Genomic DNA, 24,626 nt, shown 5'->3' on the forward strand with positions numbered 1-24,626 from the left:
AAGATCTTTGGAGAGCTTAAAAACAAACATTAAAAAAAAAATCAGGCTTCAGACTAGCTAAAGTACTGATTGCATAGCAATGCAGCAGAAACGCACAAGTTTGGACTGGAGAGCCTTTTCCCATGCACATCAATGGGTATTAAAAAGCTGTTAAGTAATAATAAGTTTGAATATTTTCCTACATTTTAAAAATTTAAATTTTTCTTCCTTGAGGATCAGGAGATGGAGACATTTTTTATTAAAAACACACACACAAAAAAACACTCAAGCCTTTGCAGTACACAAGAGTTATAAGAGCTTTGTTGTTGCTGCTATCCCCAAGGAAACTGACTTCAGGATGCTGAGAACAAAATAAAATATTTTAAACTAATAAGTTAAAAAAAATCCCTTGTGACACAGAAAACAGGTTAAAGCATAATGCAACATCCATTTCTACATTGACAGGAGTGACAACTGAAAGAGGAGTGGCCACAATCAGGGGCGGCTCTAGGCCCCAGCACGCCAAGTGCATGATTGGGGCGGCAAGCCCCGGGGGGGTGGGGGGTGCGCTCTGCCGGCGCCGCGAGGAGAGCAGGCAGGCTTCCCTCAGCGGCTTGCCTGTGCAAGGTCCACTGGTCCTGCGGGATGTCCGCTGAAGCCTCGGGACCAGTGGACCTTCTGCAGGCAAGCCGCGGAAGGCAGCCTGCCTCCCGTGCTTGGGACGGCAGAATTCCTAGAGCCACCCCTGGCCACAATTCTGCAAGAGTCTTTTTTACGTCTTCCCCAGCACCACATAGGGTGTCTACACTGTAATGTAATCCCAGGGTTCGAACTCAGGCTCAAACCTAACCCCCCCTTCAGTCTACACACAATCGTGCTGATCATAGGATGACTAGATAGCAAGTGTGAAAAACTGGGATGGGATGGGAGGTAATAGGTGTCTAGGTAAGAAAAAGCCCTGAATATCAGGAATGTCCCTATAAAAGTTGGGACATCTGGTCACCCTAGGCCCAGGAACCAACAGGGGTTCTAACCCTTGGCTTACATTACAGTGTAGATTCATCCTTGGACTTTAAAACCTGCAATGTGTTAACATCTTTCAAAAGTTTTAAAATTAAGATATTTAAAGACTGTTTAAAAAATTGAGACCTTACACTAGATTTTCTTTTTCCTCCCACATTTAAACCACAAATGCCATGGCACATCTGAAAGAGGTTATTAAATTATGACAAGATGCCAGGCCCAATTCTGCTCCCAGTTACACCGGTATCAATTTGGCATCTCCCCACTGGAGTCAATAGAGTTGCACCAATTACAGATGTATTCCAGTGACTCCACTGGAGTTACGTCAGTGCCAATTTGGCATAACTGGGAAGAACATTTGGTTCATTCTATTGAAGGCTGCAGGGCTGAACCCCAATAGTTCCTTTTAAGCATGGATGGGGAGGGGAAGAGATCTTGCAAAAGAAAGTAGGGGGGAAGGGAATTCTGTGCTCTTGAAAACATGTTCAGAGAGTTGTACAGTGAAATTGATTGTACTTGATTTCACATCTTAAAGAGAAAAAACAAATAGCAAGGGGATCGAAGGCTCAGAAGATTATGGGGTAATACAGCCTTTCAGCTCTAGGTTGTTAAAGCTGGCCCCTACATCAGCAACAACTAATGGCAGTTCAGCAGACAGTGTAAAATGAGTTTGTAGTTTCACTCTGGTTCCTAATGAACCAGTATTGCAATATCGCCACAACTGGAACACTTGCCAAGTTGGCAGTTGCCACAGCAGTGGCTAAGACTGAACTACTTCCATCTCTGGAAGTAGTCTTTTCAGGTCAGAGTTGGAGTACAAGACGACGACACTCTGGAGCACCATGCACAGTCAATCTTGTTCCGTGGATAAGGAGACCTCACCTGCCAAGATCACTAAATACACAACTAAATGCCACTAAATTAAAAGACTTACGGTATGTCTACATTACAAGCACTATACTGGCACTGCTGCGACACTGCAGCTACACCACTGTAGCATTTGTAGTGCAGACACTTGCTACAGTGATGCCAGGGATATTTCCATCACTGTGGTAAATTCACCCCCTCAAGAGCTCGGTTGATAGAAGAATTCTTCTGTCAACCTAGCTGTGTCTATACCAGGACTTAGGGTAACTTACTTATGTCCCTCAGGAGTCAGGCCCCTGAACGACAGAGTTAGGTCAACCAAAGTTTTAGAGGTAGACCAGGCCTTAAGTTTAGAAAGGCAATATGTACCCTGAAAACTCATGTGTCAATTGGCTACAAACAACACACCAGAGACACATGCCTATGTCACGTGTTTCAGGTAGCTTCTATCTTTCTCTACATGCTCCTGCTGTGAAATGATAATGCTGAATGTGTGACATCTGACATCTACACTGCACATTTAAGTGGAAGGACGAAGTGAATCGTGTGGGAGGGGGGGAAATTCCTGTTCAAATAAACTTTTACAATCTTAACTCTGCTCCAATATTTAATTTCTTCTAATCTCCAATGCATATTGTTTTTCCCAGTTTGCTGATCATTACTTGTTAAGTGGTAATTTCATGGCAGCTGCACGAGAATTTCCACGCTGTGGGCCCCCGGCCTCAGAAGACTCACTCTCCTTATAGCCAAGGTAAGATGGTGCCGTTGATTTTGGATCATCCCAGTCATCATCCCAATCGTCATCATCAGCAGCCGCTAAAGGAGGAGGAGAAGGGTAAAGAGAGAAAAAATAAAAAGGTATTACTACTTTACTGAGCCAAAGAATGCTTTTCCCCTCCGCCCTCCAATATTCAAAGGAAAAAACTGAGAACTAATTCAGCCCAATGTTTTTAGGCTCCTCATTTAAAATGTATTCCAAAAAAACCCTAGACATCCAAATAAAACAGTACAAATCTAATAGATTGCCTTAATGAACCAATATTTTCTTTAATTGAGCACTTAATTAATTGACACTTTCCCAGATAATATGTCCCAAATATAAATCACTCTCCACCTAGACTTCCATGGTTAAAAAGACTACAAAGTTCTTTGAAATACTGGCTGTAATGCTTAAAAATAGAGGGTTTGTATTACTGGCCATGCCTTGGCAGAAACAGGAACACACAGATTTAAAGTTGTATGTTGCCCATAAAGTTCCAGCTATGTGAACTGAACATGTCTAGGATTCTGTTCTTAACACTCATGGCTCTTGCCTGCTAATTTTTCATGAAGTTCTGAAAGGGTGGACTGATGTAGATCATTGCCATTTTATAGGAAGTATTTTAGTAGTCCACCACTTTTCTCCATAGAATTAGAATCATAGGACTGGAAGGGACCTTGGTAACTCATCTTGGCCAGTACCCTGCACTAAGGTATGACTAAGTATTATCTAGACCATACCTGACAGGTGTTTGTTTAACCTGCTCTTTAAAACCTCCAATTACAGAGATTCCACAACCTCCCTTGATAATTTGTTCCAGTGTTTAAACTGCCTTACAGTTAAGAAGTTCTTCCTAATGTCTAACATAAATCTCCTTCGCTGCAATTGTCCTATCCTCAGTTGACGAAGAACAACTTATCACCCTCCTCTTTTTAACAACCTTTTACATACTTGAAGACTTATCACATCCCCCCCTCGGTCTTCTTCTCCAGACTACACAAACCCATTTTTTCCAATCTTTCCTTGTAGGTCATGCTTTCTAGACCTTTACTCGTTTTTGTTGCTCTCCTCTAGAGATTCCCCAATTTGTCCACATCATTCCAAAAGCATGGTGCTCACAACCGGACACAGTACTCCAGTCGAGACCTTAGGATTGAGTAGAGTGGAAGATTTACTTCTTGTGTCTTGTTTACAACACTCCTGCTAATACATCCCAGAATGATGTTCACTTTTTTTGCAACAGTATTATATTGACTCCTCATATTTAGTTTGTGACCCACTATAACCCCAGATCTTTTTCTCCAGTCCTCCTTCCTAGACAGTCATTTCATGTGATACTGATTATTCCTTCTTACGTATAGTACTGTACTTTTGTCCTTCCTGAATTTCAACCTATTTATTTCAGACCATTTCTCTAGTTTGTCCTGATCATTTTGAATGTTAATCCTATCCTCTAAAGCACCGTCAACCCTCTCAACTTGGTATCGACCACAAACTTTAAGTGTACTATCCATGCCATTATCCAAATAATTTATGAAGATATTGAACAGAACCGAACTCAGGACAGATCCCTGGGGAGATCCTCCTCTCCCATATGCCCTTCCAGCTGGACTATGAACCATTGACAACTACTCTCGGAGTACAGTTTTCCAACCAGTTGTGCACCCACCTTCTAGAATGTTCCTCTAGGCTACATTTACCAATTTGCTTATGAGGTGCTCATGTGAGACAGTATCAAAAGCCTTACTATGGTCAAGCTAAGTCATATCTACTGCTTTCCCCCATCCATAAGGCTTTTCATCCTATTAAAGAAGGATATTAGGAAGGTTAGACATGATTTGTTCTGGACAAATCCATGTAGATTTATCACCTTATCGTCTTCTAAGTGCTTACAAATGGATTGTTTTATTTTCTCCATTATCTTTCCAGGTACCAAAATTAAGATGACTGGTCTATAATTCCCTGTGTTTTCCTTATTCCCATTTTTATAGATAGGTACTATATTTGTCCTTTTTCCAGTCTTCTAGGATCTCTCCAGTCCTCCGTGAGTTCTCAATATAATCACTAATGGCTCAGAAATCTTTTCAGACAGTTCCTTAAGTATTCTAGGATGTATTTAATCAAACTCTGCCAACTTCAAGACACCCAACTAACTTGTTCTTTCCCTATTTTAGCCTCAGATCCTATTTCATTTACACTGATGTTCAATATGTTAGTGAGTATCAGAGGGGTAGCCGTGTTAGTCTGTATCCACAAAAACAACAAGGAGTCTGGTGGCACAATAAAGACTAACATTTATTTGGGCATAAGCTTTTGTGAGTAAAATAACCCACTTCAGATGCATGGAGTGAAAAATTTTCATTCCATGTAACTGCTGTGTTACGTTATGTTATGTTAGTGGTCCCATCACTGCTAACCTTTCCGGTGGAAACAGAAACAAAAATGGTATTTAACACTTTGGCCATTGCAACCTCATCATTGAGTAATGTGCCTACCCTGTCCTACCACGTGAATGTTTGCTAGGTTTTTAAAACTTTTCATAGTATAGAAAAAGGACACTACTGTACAGTGATCCTCATTTATACCAGCATTCTGGTCCAGATTATTTAGAGATTGAACAAACCATTCATGGGAGCATTTAGCTGACCTGGGCCTTGATAGGCCTGAGGGTGCCCAAATTGTGCTGCTCCCTCCCAGTTGTTCGAAGTGGTGTTTTTCTGCCCCATTGCACTTTCAGGTTTGGTTGCCCAGGCATCACCAGAATTTGCATTGTCCGCATTTCCAGATTTCCAGTTTGACCAAGGGTCATGGGCACTGTTGACCTACAACATATAAATAAAAAAGAAAAATAGTAAAAAAAAATGCTGAAAAAACACAAGGGGAAATGTATCCTAAATCTTCACCATCACTGGAGAGTGCAAAATCCCCTAAATTAAGAGAGACAAGTTTTCTGTGTTCAGCACTTGACAATGACTTCATAACCAAGGCAAATCTCAGATGCTCATATACTACAGGTATAAGGACTACAAAAATATCTAGATGGATTATGATTAACTTTCCACTGATGGTAACATTGGGACATCACTGAAAACAGTATTGCCTTAACTACTCAAAAGTGAAGTCAAATTATTGGTTCCAACAATTTTCTAAAGCACTCTTATCCACCAGAGTTATCTCCAGTTACCCTGAAAGTATGTGCAGATCAAAGACAATTCCAAGATTTGACATTTTGATGTGAGATTTTATTCTGTCAACTCCTGTATGGGTGTTTGGTTTAGTGAAATAAAGGTAGCAATGATCAAATATTTAAAAGACGAACAATACAAATTTTCCTCTGTTTTGTACTTCGAGAAAATAGGTAAATGTTTACTTGTGTGCAAAGAAGAGCACTCTACCAGAGATATTACATGTAAAGGGCAAAAAACAACCTGACAGTCATTTTTATTTTCTGACAAAGAAAAAGACAATTCAGAATTGGAGCAGAAATCCTTGCATTTTGCATAGGCCCTGCAAAGCAGTGAATGCAACACTTCTGTCACAGAGTAGCATCCCAACTGGACAATCCCTAGCAATGAATACTATAATACTGACTACCTACAGCATTTGCTAGGGTACAATGCTGTAAGATTTCATTAAGCTCTCCATTACAAAACACTGTTAACTTCTTCCTGGCCACCATCTCCCCTTGCAGAGTTTTTCACATGATCATAAATTTATATTTAAAAACACACAAACTTTTCTCTCTCCCCTCCACCCCCACCCCCCCTTTTTTCCCCAGCTGAAGTCTTCCACGGTTGGTCACAGCTTAAAAGCACGCTGCTTCTTCTGCAAAGTCTGAGCAAAATCTGATTCACTGTTTGAGTTCTGAGAGATTGAAATATTTTATCTCAAGCACGGAAAGAACACAAAAGACTTTTTTGCACAAATATGCATCAAAACAGCTGAACTTTAGAAGCTGAAACTATTCAGACATCTAGTTCCGAGGATTTATGTATAGGCGAGTTTGGATAGGGATTCTGGAAAGATTTTTAAAACTTGTATGAGGCTGTCATTCATCTCAACTTTACTAGTTAGCCTGGTACATTTTCATTTGAGATTTCAAACTATGGCTCCAATAGCTGCATTGGGGGGGGGGGGGTAAGTAACTGAAAATGACTGATGGTATAACATGGGAAATATATCCTCCCCCCTCTTTTTTTTGGCAGCTTTAAGTTTATGTTCACCCATGACTAGTTCATGGATATGTGCTTATCTGGGTCTTTGATAGGGGAAAAAAGCTGAACAGAAAATTTATAGAAAAGTAATTCTTCTAAAGTTTTAGTTCTCAAATCTCACGCACTGAGGAAATTCAGCCTGCAGCCATAGAACCCTTTTAGGCTGCTCAGTGTTACTGGATGCCAAAATAGCCATGTTAATAAAACTGCTCACTTTCAAGATTGCACCCCATCCTATCCAACACAGAGCTGGCGATAGTGGTGATCCACACATTCATGACATGACAACTCCATTAGCTGCAACTCATACATATGAGCAAAGCCACACACCCTAAAGCTCCAGCTGGCAAAAAATACAGTAGCCAGTCTACTAGCAGCACAGATGGCTGTGAACACCTCAACCCAGCGCTCTGAGCTCTGCCCTGGCTCTATCCATTAATGCACACAATCAAGTTAAAGGGCTCTGCTTTGATACTCAAACCCTCCATGAGAACTGTGAACAGTTATAGTACCTAGGATATCACCTCTTCCCCTCAACCAGCACCTCCCAGAATAGCTAACGTCCACCAGAACAAAGAAATAGTCCATCAATATAGGGAGGCTTACAAGTGTAGGAGATTGAAAGGAACTGGATCTAGCCTGTGGAACTCATTCCCACAAAAGCCAAGGATGATCATGGACGTCACCACTTTCAGGACTGAATGTAGAACTCAATTATTGGCTTTAGCTTTCCCTAAAAATTTCTTCACATACACAAACCCTGCCTACACTAGGGAACCATTGCAATACTTGGGAGGTGCTCAGAACCTATGAGGATGGGGGCCATATAAGTACCTACCTTTACAGAGAGAGACACACACACATATAAGTAGGCTGTATGCTAATGAAATTTCTGCAAATGTTGGATGGTAAAACCAGACCTCAAATCAGTAGGGATCACTTTGCATATAAGGTAACCAGCTAAGAATCTATCCAGGGGAAAAAATGTGCCTCTGAGGACTGGATACTTGTGGTAGAAGGCCTTTGAGCCAGAAAAAGTGCCATCTATTTGGCTCCATGCCAGGTCAGCATCATGCAGAGAGCTGGATCTGGTGCTCTTCTGAGTATATAAGCTTCTTCTGGCCAATGAGGACTTCCAAACCCACAGAAACAACTGATTGCATAAGAATTGTCTCAGGGGATACTGCTGGGTTACTGGGCTCTCCTGTTCCTGTGTGGCCTATTTCTGACACATTGTTGCTCTCATTCAAACTACAGGAAATCATCTGTAATTTGTGGAATCTGAATTTGTTCTTGCATCTTTGGTTATTTGGTACATGCATAGGCAGGGGCAGGCACAATGGACCATTTGAGATGCTGACTAAAAAGGGAGTGCCTATACTGAGACCAAAAATTTGGGAAAAACAGTCACCAACAGAGTATTATGTATGCAGCACCTAGGAAAGAACTGCTTGCATAATACGCATTTGCTTGTACACTGCTCACCTGATTGACAGAGATCAGCTCAGTAGCGGGAAGACTGACAGAACGAAGTTATATTGAGTGGCCTGCCAAAAAGGCTGAGAGAGTCAGGAGAGATCATCTCCACATTGTCAAAGACAAGATCAGGTAGATCCAAAAAGTGAAACACTCAGAGGGATAGAAAAAGCTGAGCTGCCTCCTGTGAGGGAATGGAACTGACTACTGAGATTCTGAGCCCTTGTCCCAGGCTACAGTTTCCCTCCTGAGAGCCTCCTTCCTTCCTTCATTTGATGGAAAGAGTCTTCTGGGAAGAAAGACAGAAGTGGCAGAGTATGCTTGCTTCCAGTATGAGCAGAAAAATGACTGATAGGATGGGAACAGAGATGTTCCGTCCTGCACCGGACTGTCTTCTGTTGTGCTCCCACTTCCTTGCCCGTGGAGTTATACGGATTTATGTAATGGTGAAGATGAAAAGACAAACTATGTGTGGGGGAAAGGGGTCAAGTATTTTTACATGGTAATAGGATTGGGGGTGGGGGTTGTTTTGGTTTTTTACCTGTCTTGTAGGATGAGTTGAAGGAGGTGACTGGCTAAGGTTTTCCAGATTACCAGTCTGAGCAACAGGTGCCAAAGAGTCCACCTTAAAATAAGAAGTGCTCAGGCTCAGTGAACAAGAAAAACAAAAAGCAGAAGGGAAGAAGAGACTGCATAGCAGTTTTCAAAACAATGCGGCAAACTCATTTCTGCAGTGAGGCAGATCAGTGCAACTCATGCATGCCACAAACCTCACAGCTTTACAAACGTGCATGGCATGCAAGGCAAAACACTTTTATACAAGACTAGTGAGACTGTCACTGCTGCCAGGTTCTAAGCATTCTTTATATACCTGGCAAAGTTCCAGATCACAATGGCATATTACACAAAACAAGAAGGCAAGAGTAAAACACCACAACAACAAATGCATGCAATCAGCATAAGCTGATGAATATTCATTGTTTTAGGAAGAAGTCCAGTTAAGTTTACAGTCTTAAAACTGTTTTCTATTTGTTCCCTTCTAACATATATGACAATGACTCTATGAATGGAGCATAGGAGTTGTGTAACCATTTTGTAAAGGAGAATTGAAAGATACCACTTTAAACATTGCCAAGCCACAATGAAAGATCTGGTGACGGTCCAAAGAACTCATGCCTATCTCACACTGTGCTGAGAACTGTCACTTTGCTTTCTAGAACTTCAATGTACTGTATATGCCAAAGTATAATTGGTGGTTCTGCTCGCAGAGATCATATACACCAGCCTGGACCAAGTTACAGAGAACCCTGAGAAAAGAGCATCTTTTGTATGCCAGACTAGAATCATTCATTTTCTGAAGAAATATTTCATAAATTTCTATTTATTTAGTTGTGTGACCATGTAACAACTCACTTAATATATATGTGAAGGAGGCAAAGTTAAGGTTCTCTTTGGAATTTTCTGATTTTTGAATACCACCATTTCAACCCTTAATGCTACATTTTTACATATATATTACCCAAACACACATGCATGCCTTATTAGACTATATTTATGTTATGTTATGCACATCAAAAGCTGAATCTTTTTTGAACATAAAATTGGATGTCTGAAGTCTTTATACATTCACATTTATGCAAAAGTTAAGCTTGAGAAGCTAAGGTAGCAAAAATTAGTACACTTCACAAGATACAGTCCCTATAATGGTGTTAACTCTTCCACACTGGACAACCCCCTGTCTATTTCATGGTATACATTCAGTTAAAAGGAACATTCCATGGTATCTGTTCAACAGAAACTACTACATACGGGCAAATAAATATGAATTAATATTGCTGTAGGACTCTTCACTCTGCCATACTGCACATATGCAATATTTTCAGAGGGAGGGAGGGGTTAATAGTTTTCTAAAGTGCATGAATTAATGCTTTAGGCCCTAATCCTGCAATAGCTCCACATGGGCAGATTCTTACACTGAGCATTGTATAGGATTCCAGGGCATTGTGTTATTTTCTGAAGTGCATACCATGAAATATATAGTATCTACATAAGCAGATGTGAACATCAAAAGTTTAAAGTTACAGTACATGGGGGAAAAAAAACCCAACCAACCACATCACCACCCACATAGTATAGTTTCTACAGCAACATAAATTTCATTCTGAGAATTTCCTTCTACGTTATTCATTTATCAACCTTTACTCGAAAACACAAAAAAGGGCAGACTCAGCTAGTGTTCTCATGGCTCCCCGCCTTCAATTTTCACCAGCTGAGGATCTGCCCCAAAAATATTTTGGATGAAATGTGTTTATTTTTCACAGGGGCTAGGATGGAATGTCTTTGTAAGATAAAGGCGAGTGGAAAGAGGAAAAGTTCCACAAATCCTTAGAGCATCCAGGCAATAAATGAAGTCTGAACTTCATCAAACAGAATCAATGCAAAGTTCTCAGATGTACATTCAGACATTGACACAGTTCTTATGAAACCATATTACTATGTAGGAGTAACACTGCACTGGTATCATTCCTGTACGAACTGTAGAGTACAGGTAAGGTACATTTCATTCAGACAACTGGCTTTTCCATGGAACTAGCAGTAGGACTCCACCAACTCAGCTGACCCCTCCACTGAACATGCAAAGGAGTCCAAGCGCTATGGAACTGCTTCCTTTGTCCCCATTGAGAGTTCAGATGCTTGCCAAATCCTTCCTTCCACTATATGGACAGATCAGAGTTCCCCCAGCTGCAAACCTTCTCCCAGGTGCTTAATATACAAGATGTAATTTACGCCAAATTGGAACAAATTAGCGAATTTTTATCCCAAGGCAAAATTATCAGATTATACAGTTCTATGTTTGCACACACAAACACATAACTAACTGCTATTCGCTTTCAAAAGATACAAAATCTTTTTCTAAATTTGCCTTGATTCGCATTCCTCACTGAGGCCAGTTGTCGTGCCAAGTTTGAGTTATGTTACAAGTGACAAATTTCCTATTGTTTAAAAAAAAAAAAAAAAACAAGCTATTTCCCTCAACCTCCACATCCCCTTCCCACACACTCATAACTCAAAACCAGACAATACTATTTAGCTCAAACTTTCTTTGAACAATGTACGGAAAGATTCGTTCGAAGAAAAAAAAATTTTTTTTTAAAAGAGGAAACTGTCTGCCTGGAGATACTGGTAGAGAATGGAAGAGAGTGTCTTTTTGATTTTAGCATTTATTTCTGCAAAACACTAACTATTTTCATAGAACTTTGTCAAATGAACGCTAGAAATTTTGCAACAGGATACAAAAAGCCTCCAATTAAAAAAGCTGAACTTGCAGGATACATATTTTAATCAGGAACTAGAGACGCATACAGTCATTTTGGGACAGAAATAATTTTGCTCCTCATCAGAGAAGTGGTGTCAAGAAAATGAAAGCAAAACTAATCTAAAAGGCACAACTTATCTAAATACTTCTCATTATCAACGTACATCTGAATGCTTGATACTCTAAAGTCACTCCACATTACACAGCCTTTCCCTCAATGACAGCTAGTGATCAGCTTATGCTCTGAAACACAAGGTTTAACCTGCAGTAGCAAGTGAACTTATAAATCTTATTCATACTATGTTTCTAGCTTTCATTTCAAGATAAAATCCTGCTACCCACTAAAAATATTCAAGCAAAAAGAGACTATTTTTTTTGTCCTTTTTTTGGTCTTTTTAAAAAAAAGGTATATAAAAAAGTCCATAGAGTTGCTACTATATGTGGAAACATACACATTATGGCATCCTTCTTTTGGTAGCCACACACACTGTGGTCTATCATGCATATAGATTAAACTTAGAGATGCATTTATTTGTTTTACCAAGATTGCTCAGAACAGTAGATATGGCCTAACCTGAACAATGAACACATGTCTTGCTAAGGATGTTTGGCCCAACTGGTCTGTAATGTCATTAATACACATGTAAAATGGTCTTATTTCAAAGTTAAGTATCTCACTTTTTTTTCCTCTCAAAATACGAAACAAATAGGACACTCATATTTGTTTAACTTTTTTTAAAAAGTTAAGGTGTATAAATGCACAAGCATCTTATATACAGTACCAGTTTTCCACTTGACAAACTCTGCTGCTAGAATACTAACACTGAAATTGGGAAATGTTAGTTAGAATTGTTGGCAGACCCTTGATTATAGTAACATTACTATTCATCATCAAAAGGGAAAATTCATAAGGATTACTTAACAGAGCCAACTAGAATGAAATATAGACACTTGTATTTCAAGCATGCATTCTGAAACGTCCCAAAGATCAACAGGATCCTACCCAGAAGGCAATACCTTTTCAGAAAAAATGGGAAGATCATTCTGATAGTTTTTTGAATTCTAACCAAATATTGACCTAACACAATAATGAAGTCCACATTTTTTAAATCTACTAACAACTGGACATAACAATTGGCTCCAGATCAGACAACATAATTCCTTGCAATAAATGAGTATCATTCAGTTGTGTAAGACAAACTATCTTGAATAAAGTAGAGTATTTACATAACAGGAAATCCATTCTGGTTACAGTTCCTGGAAGTGACTCAAAAATCAAAGCTGAAGAAAATTCCATTCTTTTTGTTTCAGTATACATGGGAAAGCATGGCAGGTGTGAAGACCACCTCTCTAAAATACACTTTAAAATATAGATCTGGTTCAGCATGCACCAAGTTAGCTCCCTCTTGTAAGTAAGATTATTTTAAATTGTGTTAACGAATACCAATAGTTTTCACATAAAATATTGAAGTGATTTATGTAATTCTGAAGCCCTTCCAAAAAGATTAGCAGATACAATGCATTTGTCCATTAGGACTGATCCACTTAGTGGTCTAAAGCTAGTGTGTCTGCACGGTCACTTGGGGCAAAACCCCAGTGATTTCTGGCCCCTGCAAGGACCGCAGGATCTGAAGAGTGTTGGACAGGCACATCCATGATCTTGGGCAATTAAAAGGTTATCAACTTGAAATCTAGTTAAAGAAAAACAAAGCGAGTTAAAAGGAGTTGGATATTATATCTGCCCACAGCCTCCTGCCAATTGTTGTGGTTTTACAATCACATTTTCCTGTTTCTCATGTTTTTTTCTCTCCTACTGAGTACCCGTGGCACTTTAGAGACTAACAAATTTATCTCAGCATAAGCTTTTGTGGGCTACAGCCCACTTCATCAGATGCATAGAATGGAACATATAGTGAGGAGATATATATAGATACAGAGAACATGAAAAGGTAGGAGTTGCCAAACCAACTCTAAGAGGCTAATTAATTAAGATGAACTGTTGTCAGGAGAAAAAAAATTTTCTAGTGATAATCAAGATAGCCCATTTAAGACAGTTTGACAAGAAGTTGTGAGGATACTTAACATGGGGAAATAGATTCAGTGCATGTAATGGCTCAGTCATTCCCAGTCTCTATTTAAGCCTAAGTTGATAGTATCTAGTTTGCATATCAATTCAAGTTCAGCAGTTTCTCATTGGAGTCTGTTTCTGAAGCTTTTCTGTTGCAAAATTGCCACCTTTAAATCTGTTACCGAATGGCCAGAGAGGTTGAAGCGTTCTCCTACTGGTTTTTGAACGTTATAATTCCTGATGTCAGATGTGTGTCCATTTATTCTTTTGTGTAGAGACTGGTTTGGCCAATGTACATGGCAGAGAGGGATTGCTGGCACATGATAGCATCTATCACATTGGTAGATGTGCAGGTGAAAGAGCCCCTGATGGCGTGGCTGATGTGATTAGGTCCCATCATGGTGTCACTTGAATAGATATGTGGACAGAGTTGGCATCGGGCTTTGTTGCAAGAATAGGTTCCTGGGCTAGTGATTTTGTTCTGTGGTGTGTGGTTACTGGTGAGTATTTGCTTCAGGTTTGGGGACTGTATGTAAGGGAGGACAGGTCTGTCTCCCAAGATCTGTGAGAGTGAGGGATCATCTTTCAGGATAGGTTGTAGATCTTTGATGATGTGCTGAAGAGGTTTTAGTTGGGGGCTGAAGGCAACGGCTAGTGGTGTTTTGTTATTTTCTTTGTTGGGCCTGTCTTGTAGTAGGTGACCTGGGTACTCTTCTGGCTCTGTCAATCTGTTTTTTTCACTTCAGCAGGTGGGTATTGTAGCTGTAAGAATGCTTGATAGAGATCTTGTAAGTGTCTGTCTCTGATGGACTGGAGCAAACGTGGTTGTAGACAATGGATCATGTGGTGTGTCCTGGATGGAAGCTGGAGGCATGCAGGTAAATATAGTGGTCAGTAGGTTTCCAGTATTGGGTGGTGTTTATGTGACCATCACTTATTAGCACAGTAGTGTCAAAGAAATGGACCGCTTGTGTGGACTGGTCTAGACTGAGGTTGATGGTGGGATGGAAATTGTTGAAATCATGGTGGAATTCCTCAAGGGCTTCTTTTTCATGGGTCCAGATGATGGTGTCATCAATGTAGCACAAGTAGAGTAGGGGCATAATCTCGCGCCAGGCTGTACCCATATCCGCAGCACGTCTCCAAGGTGAACAGCCTCTGGCATGTTAGAACAATGTAGGTAAGGGAAGTTGGCAAGCCGGATCTGTAACTTTAGGATAGGGATTGGCTCTAAAGGCTGGGTCGGTCGGGCTGGGGTGCGAAGTGGGGCTGGGCGCGAGCCACAGTTGGACGAGGCGCAGCCCTCTCCCAGGGGGCAGTGGCAACTCTGGACCCGAGCCGGGCCCTTCCTGTGGATTGCCCCAGCTGAGGCAGCCGTCGCTTGCCCTCTACTTGAACTACATTGATTAGCCTCTTAGAGTTGGTAGGACAACTCCCACCTTTTCATGTTCTCTTTATGTGTGTGTGTGCATATATAAATATATATCCTCACTACATGTTCCATTCTATGCGTCCGATGAAGTGGGCTGTAGCCCATGAAAGCTTATGGTCAAATTTGTTAGTCTCTAAGGTGCCACAAGTACTCCTGTTCTTTTTGCGGATACAGACCAACACGGCTGCTACTCTGAAACCTCCTACTGAGCGGTACCTCCCCAGATACACACAAGAGACCAAAAAAAGAAACTGGAGGAAACAATGAAACTGACTTTAAAAAGTACTGTCTAATGCACAAAGTAACCACTGGAAAAAACATCTGTTTTCTTCTCTCTAATCTTTCAGTCACAGCAATCATTGGTGTTATTGGTCATACGGTAAGAGTTTTGGGTCAGATGTGTAACTTAAGCTGACAGAGTCCCTTTAAGAAGCAGTGCAGTTGGGAATCTTGTCCAATCCACCACTGGAAGGCCAGTGGCTAGAGGGAGTAGTGAAGGAAAGAAGGGTGGGAGAATTGTCAGGGCTCCATGCAGAACTTCCTTTTCTTTCTCTCTCATATTACCAGAAAGTACATGTGTGAGCAGTGTTATCACTTCAAATCTGTGGCACACCTAGGATGGGAGCATGTACTGTACAAGCCCCAAAATTTTGAATACTTCAGTCTCTTAAAGCACATCTAGACGAAGGGCTTTAAAAACCCACCTGCCTGGTTATTTTGGGTAAGTAGGCAAAGGTTCCAGGCAAGTGATCAGAGTGGCGTAAGCTGAGGTAGACACTTTTGTCTTCTTGTGTCTCTCAGTATCACCAAACTCAACAGCTCCAAAATGAGTCAGCCATCAAACAAACAAAAAAAAATTAAAGATCATGAAAGTTTAAAAAAAAAAAACCACATCAAAATCTTTTTATTTTCCTTCTGGTTTTGGGGCCTTTAGACAGCATCTGACTCACATTTTCAAGCATTTCTCTTCAAACATGAGACTTTTTTTTTTTAAATTAGAAACAGATTCTCATGCAAGTCAACTGACTTCCAGAGCTAAGGCTTTAAAGAAAGACAAATACCGTGATACATCCATAAAATCATGAGAGTTGGCAACAGTGGTGTGTGGAAAGCACCAAGTGTTTCATGGGAACTAAAGCTCTCCTCCAGGGGTGATGACAGGAAGGAACGGAACAACAACTTAGGCAGTGCTAATTCTTTTTCCAGGAGGGTGTAAAGCAGCTGAAGACATTACTGTTCTCACAGGATGTGGAAGGGCAGACATGGAGCAGAGCAGGTGCCGAGTTGCTGTTATTTTCATGGGATGGGAGGTGGAAGAGGAGCAGAGGGCCCAGGTTGAGGAGGAGATGGGAAACCAAGGCCCTCTTGTGTGCCAGGAGAGCCAGAGCAGGAAGTAGAACTTTTAATTTTGGAGGGCGGGGACAGCAGGGGGAGAAGTGAGGAGTGATTTTCAAAAGCAGAAGTGATTTGGAGTCAGCATTAATGGAGCAAGGAAACGTCATTAGTAGACCATCTGAGGGCATGATTGATTTACTGGGGAAATAAAGATGTGTCAAGGGAAACTAAATATCTATGACTGGTTAGGATGGGAGACAGGAGAGTATAGAGATTCAGCTTTTCATAGAAGTATATGTTGGAAATTCTTCAAGCCCTGAGTGCATGCTCTCATTGGAGAATTTCAAAACAATTTCTTAGGTATGAGCTAATCAATTTACAACAATATTTTTAAAAAAAAAAAAAGATACTTGACCACCACATACTCTAGTTTGTATTCAAATATCATTTATCTCCTTAAATGTGCTGAGCTCAGTTGTTGGCCAGATCTAAACTAGAAGTCTCCATTTTGTAATAAAAAGACTTGAAAGAGTGAGCTCCAGGGAAGTATAGATACCTACCTAATATGGCACTTACAGATTAAACAATACAAAAAATTCTTTCCTTTTGGAACTGAAGTTTGATATTCATAACATACCAATGTCCATTTGACTCCATAGCTACCTGCATGTTAGACAGCTCTACACAACATATGTTGTACACTAGGCAGCACTGAAAAGTCAGCATTTACCAGAAGTTACTATATCCACTCTCTTGTAATTTCGAGGACAGTGCCCAAGATCAGCCCCATCCCCCTCAACTGCTGCAAATGATGCTGCTTAATGCAGTCCTTTCATGCAGTCCTTTTGTTCTCTCTCTATGACTTGGGCTCCTAAGTGCTGCAGTAATACAAATACGTAATAATAATTAATGATGTTGACCTCCAGATAGCAGTAGCCTAATAAATTTGAAACTCCACCTACTCTGGCTGTGGAAAGGGGGAGGATCTTACAACTTTTCATTCTCCATATACCCTGAGAGCCTTCCGACTTTGGAAAGGAAGGGAACTAACAGCTGACCCCCTCTTCCCACCTCTCCCTTCCCACAGCCTGAGAAATCTTCCCACAATAACTCCATAATCACTGTTCATAGATTTTCAGTGCAGCAGATGAGTGAAATCAATAGGACTAACGTCAGTTTCACTGAAGTCCACAGGATTATCAAAAGCAGCAGTGAAACTGAGCAGGGTCTTGTGAGTTTCACTCTGCTGCTAGCAGCAGAAGCACTGAGTCATCTGTCCACAGACTCAGGAAGACAGCTCTGCATTGGTTCACCTATGGAAGGTTATTTTGCAGCCATAAGAGAAGGTAGATAGTTTCCTACTCACAAAATGGCACACTGCTGAGTGGCCTTTTTAAGTCCTGAACTGACCTGCTATAAAGTCATGGTAAACAAACAGCAAATACCGGATCCAGACATGCCAAGTAAAAAAGAAAACTTTTATTGCTGAGTGCTGAAAAAAGTTATTTTGATAATAATGTAAAATATTATTTCTACAATGTCAAACTTGCATGGCACTCTACAGAAAAGTAGAAAAGAAGGCAGAGTTCTTTTATACAGGTCAGACTATCAGGTCTTAGAAGTTGCAATTCTAAAAGCAGATGCTGCTAATAACCAAAATTATTGGAGGCGTACATTCTGACAAGATCAGAGTACAAAAAAGAGGAAAATATAGCGAGGTGGTTTTGTTTAGTTCACAGATTTCTATGATTTTGCTTTATGCAGGAAAAGAACAAAAATAATTGCTTATTTTCTTATTTCTAATTTATGTTAGAATTATGCTAGTTTTTGAAGCAGCAGCATTTCTAAAATTACACAAGATGAACAAATGAGCTGATTTTTAATCTTCAGCAAAATTTTAGATACTTCCATCACAACTGCTTTTTCCATGCTTTTTGTGAGGACTTACAGTAGAAACTCAGAGTTACGAACTGAGCACGCAACCACACACATCATTTGGAACTAGAAATATACAATCAGTCAGCAGCAGAGACCAAAAATAAAAAGAAGAAGAAGAAAGCAAATACAGTACACTACTCTGTTAAATGTAAACTACTAAAAAACACAGGGAAAGCAGCATTTTTCTTCTGCATAGTAAAGTTTCAAAGCTGTATTAAGTCAATGATCAGTTGTAGACTTCTGAAAGAACAACCATAACACTTTGTTCAGTTATGCACATTTCAGAGTTACAACCTTCATTCCTAGTGCGTTCGTAACGGAATTTAGGAGCATAAGCAGCGTTGTCAATAGAACCTACTATGCCTGCAGTGCCAAAAAAAAAATGATGATGTACCTGGTTATTGTTTTTAGCAGCTGAGTTGATCTGAGCTGTACTTGAGGAGAGGGAATCAAAAAAGGCTTGGTCGGCTACTGAATTGCCACAAGGAAATCCACTTTCAGTTAGAATCTGAAAACAGACAAAGCTGTTTTAAGACATAACTTATTTCCTATAAGAATGACATATCATTTACATGCTGTTATTTCAACTGTTCTCAGGGTCACTAGAACTGCTGAAATTAAAGGATTTTAAAAATGAGTTGATACAATTCCATTTTTAACAGCAGACAATACAATCAGCTCCAAATTAACAATCCAGAGCATTGTGTACACTTCCTGCATTCAACGATACATCAAATTTGGGTATTAACAACAAGTATGGCCCATTGTTTTATGGGGACTGGAAGAGGACAGGAAGTCTATTTTTGTATGGCCATGTAACAGGCAATGACCTGTTAGCTGCATCACCACATAATTTGTCGGGGGGAAAAGCCTACACCAGAATCAGATTTTTTTTTAAAAATAAATCCTCATTCTTGTGCTTGTTCAATTATTCTGGAACAGGATATGCGTATTATTTTTGGTTCTCTTGTGAACTACCAGTGACAGTTTGTCAGTGAAATTAACAATTTACAGATTAGCAATCTCCACTACTTATAACTTCTCCTTTCTCGAGATACAGTACACTAGACAGCACTGAAAAGTCAGCATTTACCAGAAGTTACTATATCCACTCTCTATCCTTAGAATAGGCAGTAAGTATGATATGATCACTTGACTTTAAAAAATATATATGGTACGCAGACATGTGTTTACTCTGACCTTCTAAACCAGTGGTTCTTAACCTTTACTGCAGTCTGCACTCCTTTGGTTCTCAAAATATGTTCTCGCACCCCCTATCAAAAATCATTGACATAGGTCAGTTCTTTAAATCTAGATGTATTTTTGGTTTGTATATTACAGTAATCGTTAAAAAAATGTATAATGTTAATAAATGCATAGGTTTGATGAAACAAAGTAGTTGTACTTACGTGCCTGTGCTTAATTTGTGTTTTGGATGATTTACCGTCTAAAAAAATCTGGCATGTCTCGCACCCCTGAAAAGGCCATGTCGCATCCCCAGGGAGTGCGTGCACCCCAGGTTAAGAACCACTGTTCTAAACTATTAATACAAATGTGTTTTAGTGGAATTAAGTACTGCCATCTTTCATCAAGGCTTCAGTCTAGAGAATTAAATGAAGTTTTCCAATATTAAAAGAAATAAACAAATAAAAGCATGGAATCTGCTTTAGCTCTGCTTTACCAAGTTTTTCTGTATTGTAATATTGTGGTCTCTTACTTCAACATAATCTGTTGGAACAAGTCCTCTCTCTCCTTTGCTGTTTTTTCCTTCCAACCAACCTCCACCTATGTCCTAAAGAAATAAAAGTGAAGCATTATACAAATATTTTCTCTAGATTAAAGCATACTTCAGCATCTATTATGGTTTCGTAGTTGATACTTCAAAATATTATTTGAGAGAAAGGTGTGACTGAGAACTTGGGCAAATTGATTTAAACCTTTCAGAGCATCAATTTTCTCATTATGAGAGGAGGATAATATTGACCAGGCCTCCCTCACATAACTGTTGTGAATTTTAACTGTTTTCAAAATCGTAGGAAATTATTAAAAAGCTAAGTTAACATAACATTAGCTTGCAAAGTCAAAAGAACTTGAAAAATTAACGTTGCGCACACAACCTTAATTCATCCCCTTTGTGTGCATGCATGATGATAAAAGACTTGAATTACATGATCACATACTGTTTGTACAGTACCCCTGCCTCATTCAACACACAGGACAGACAATGCTCAGGGAATGAACCAGAGTTGCATAGTCAATGAGGCTGTTTGTAGGATCCCCACCTCATTTGCTGCAGAAGTTGGAAATGAATGGAGGTAGGGAACTGCAGGAAGAGTAAGGACTGTCTCATGCATTATGGCAGGTGAATGCCACACCAAAGAACTCAGAGAATAGTCCCTCCCATCCTTTTTCTTGTCTGTCTAGTTTGTAAGCTCTTGGAGCCAGAAACTGCTTCTTGCAAAGTGATGTACAGAGCATAAGACAAGGGGGGAGGGGCTCTAGACCTCACTGGAGCCACTAGACACTACCATAATATGTATACTAAAGAACAAGATACTTGAGGCTTTGCAGCCTTCATAAATGAAGTTGACTAGGGTTGATATCAGGACAACATGACCAGGAATAAACTGGGCCCTTAGAAATGGAAATGTCTCTCAACCATAATGAGCTGATTCATACATGGTAAATTAGGCCTGTGTATGATAAAGAATCTCTGTTGACCTTCAAATTTCTGAATCTCAACTGTTTAAATATATATTCATTTTCAGTATATTAAGTGAGAAAACCAAAACCAAATAAAGTTTATAGAAAGATAAATGGAGATTTATATTGATGACAAGTCTTCAATTACATCTTACTGAGGGGAGATTTATACACAAACAAAGGCGCAGTTAGCACTCACTGAAACAATTTTTGAAGGTTTTTGTTTGAATGATCTGCTAACATTTACACACAGATTGCCTGATCAATGTGAACCAAGCTAAGCCACTGAATAAGCAGTTTCCTGAAGTTCTCAAACGTCTAGCACTACCTTTTGAAAACACTTCTGTTGATGCTCTCTAGCACCCTGCTCTTCACCAGGGCCCTAACTCTGCAAAGCATTTAAGCAAGTGCTTGAAATTAAGTACATGCTAGTTCCAACGACTTCAACAGGAATTATAATTTGCTGAAGTGCTTTGATGAACCAGGACCCAAAACTAAAGGCCACCTTTGACTGGTGCACAAGACAGATGCTTGGACATTAAGGGTATGTCTACATTGCAATGTAAGCCTTGGGTTAGTGGGACTCAAGTCAACTGACCGGTGTTAGGAAATCCTGGGCTTAAGCATCTACATAGTATTTTAAACCTACATAAAGGCTTTTCCAACCCATGCTCAAACCTAGGGCTCAGGTATCCGCACTGCAATGTGTAGACCCGAGTCAAAGTAACCGTATCCCAAAGTCCCTATTTGCCCACCCCCCCACATGTGGCTGCTCTAGCCCTAGGACCATGGTGCACTGTGGGAAAACTGTACTGCCTATTCTGCACATTATCATCAGGATGAAGCTTGCTTTATAGAAGTCTTGATCAGTTTACTCTCCATTGCAAACCGAGGGGGCTCTCTGATAGCATGCCTGCAGCTCAGTGATTAGAAGAGAATGCGTTAACAGACCCGAGCTGCTGCTTTTGCAAACAGGGGCGTGGCTTCCATTTTTAACAGACTGAACTGCAGATTGTTGGGGGGGGGAGAGAGAGAGAGAGAGAGAGAGAGAGAGAGAGAGAGAGGACTAAGGAAGTTGGCTCATGGAACTGTGGGACACTTCAGGCTGACTCCCAGGACCCAAGTCAAGCAGGACTGCATCTACACTGCAAAGCGACAGGGCTCGCACTCTGGATCCCAGCTTAAATAGAGCTCAGACTCCCTAGGAGCCTGGACCCAAGTTCAAGCCCTGGGTTAGCACAATTAAAGTGTAGACATAATGAGGGTTAGGCTTGAGCCCAGACCCAAGTACAGGCTTACACTGCAGTGCAGAGATACTCTAACTTATTACAAAAGAAAAGGTTTTCTATAAAACTTGATAGAGATGTTTTCATTACTTTTTACGGATGTCAAATTTCAATTAAAGTGTTCGTACAGAAGCAAAATCTATTTCTACTGAGCTTCAGCAACCCATTATAGAGCTTTACTAGGAGACTATGGACTAACAACAATGGACTAACAGCAAAAAATAGTCTTTTACTAGCTAAGATGAGTAAAATATAAAAACAACAAAAATACATATAGCATAAATATTAAAGTGTGAATTAAAAAATAATATATGTTTGCAAGTGTTACCAGTAATTCTGGTAGAAAAGATTTTAAAAATTTCCTAAAATCTGATTGATATTTAGTTAGGGAAGTCAAAATTGTTGATTCTGCAAAGACTTAAGCTTGTAGAGAACCTCATAAACACTTGAATAATCCCATTTAAATTAATGAAACTACTCAGATGGCACAAAGTTTTGCATAAAGCTTAAGCTTTTTACAAGATCAGAGCTTTAATATTTCTCTCCCATTCCATGAACACTACCCTAACAATAAAAGGATCAATTAGAAACAGAAGTTTTGCTGCGTTAAAGCCTCTGTGTAAACTGGCGTCTTTGCATCTGGACAACATTTAGATTTGAATGTGAAAAATGTTTTAAGTTGAAATTCATCAGTATTTTAGAATGACCATTGAAATACAAACAAACAATCAGTGCAAAAACAGAGAGACTACATAAAAATGCTGAATGACTACCTCAACCCAAAGAAAAGACAATAAATTCAGGTTTAATGGTATCACTATCATTCGCATGGTTCTTGTGACATGGCACTAAAGTACAGATGGTACGAGAGGACAATACTGATCAGAGACCACTAACATGCCTAGGTACAGAGGAGTAAAGTCAAGCCTAATTGTCCTCTGAGCTTGCTTTTATTAATTTAAATTTACCATTACTGGAATAGTCTTTTGCATTTAATTTATTTGCCTTTACCCTAGAGGGAAGAAGGGAAAGTGTGCAAGAGCTTTCCCATTAGATGCCACTCAACCTCTCTTTTCAGCACAAACCCCTAGAAGTAGGTCAGTGCATTGTAGCCTGGTTTCCATGTGATTTCTCTTACCGGATTGGTAATTATGATGATCTCCCCTTCGTTAACTGTCAGCTCATTGTTTCCAGGTTCAGCAGCAAAGTCATACATCACCCGAGCCTATGGGCAGAAAGAATCTATCAGTGACAATATTCTACATTTAAATATTCAGCATTCACATTAGAAAATATCAGCAGAACTTCATGATTCATAACCATTAAGAGAAATGGTTGGGTGGGAGGAAGGATAGGTGTGGGACAAGCAACGCAAATGACGTATCACACAAATCTTAATACGATGTGCATTTGAACTTGAAAATGTCAATGCCAAAATCTGCTTCCAGATTTAAAATGCATCCAAAAACAAAGCCACCCCCACAAATCAGGATCTGTGATATATAGCTCTCTGAAGAAGGTAAACAGCAATTATCTGATTCTACCGCTAAAGGATTACATCTTAGCAAGCAGCAAAATAAACCACTGTCCGCAGCATGCAGGACCTATTGGTAGAACTTAAGTGAGAGCTTTAGGCCATGGCTACTCTGGAAAGTTGCAGAGCTCGTGATGGGGTTACAGCGCTGCAACTCAGTCTGTGTCCACACTTGCAAAGCACAGCCAGCGCTGCAACTCCCTGGTTGCAGCGCTGGCTGTACACCTGGTCTGCCTCGGGTGTAGCGATTCCACCGCTGGTGATGCAGCGCTAGTCATCAAGTGTGGACACCAACAGCGCTTTTATTGGCCTCCAGGGTATTAGGAGGTATCCCAGCATACCTTTTCAGCCACTCTGCTCATCGTTTCACACTCCACTGCCCTGGGCTCAGGTGACCCGCCCTTTAAATGCCCCGGGAATTTTAAAAATCCCCTTCCTGTTTGCTCAGCCAGGTGTGGAGTGCAATCAATCAGTGACCATGCCTCCATGCCCCAAACAAGCCCCAGCATGGAACACTTCCGAGCTACAGGACCTCATCAGTGTTTGGGGTGAGGAAGCTACGCAATCACAGCTGCGCTCCAGCCGAAGAAATTATGATACCTATGGGCAGATATCAAAATCCTTGCTGCTAAGGGGCCATGAACGGGACGCGTTGCAGTGCAGGGTAAAAGTAAAGGAGCTGCACAGTGCCTATT

At 40.2% G+C, this 24,626-nt stretch overlaps 1 protein-coding gene across 1 annotated transcript in view; it reads right to left on the reverse strand.

The window, feature by feature from the left end:
* SNX9 (sorting nexin 9) overlaps positions 1-24,626 on the reverse strand; it is a 103,407-nt gene that overhangs the window by 40,778 nt on the left and 38,003 nt on the right. The window contains exons 2-6 of the mRNA XM_050949662.1: positions 23,536-23,622; positions 20,126-20,200; positions 18,803-18,916; positions 5,277-5,451; positions 2,532-2,685 (exon numbers count right to left, since the gene is read on the reverse strand). Of these exons, the coding sequence (XP_050805619.1) occupies positions 2,532-2,685; positions 5,277-5,451; positions 18,803-18,916; positions 20,126-20,200; positions 23,536-23,622 (605 nt within the window). The remainder of the gene's footprint in view (positions 1-2,531; positions 2,686-5,276; positions 5,452-18,802; positions 18,917-20,125; positions 20,201-23,535; positions 23,623-24,626) is intronic.

Source organism: Gopherus flavomarginatus, chromosome 4 (assembly GCF_025201925.1).
Source record: "Gopherus flavomarginatus isolate rGopFla2 chromosome 4, rGopFla2.mat.asm, whole genome shotgun sequence".
NCBI classification, from domain to species: Eukaryota; Metazoa; Chordata; order Testudines; family Testudinidae; genus Gopherus; species Gopherus flavomarginatus.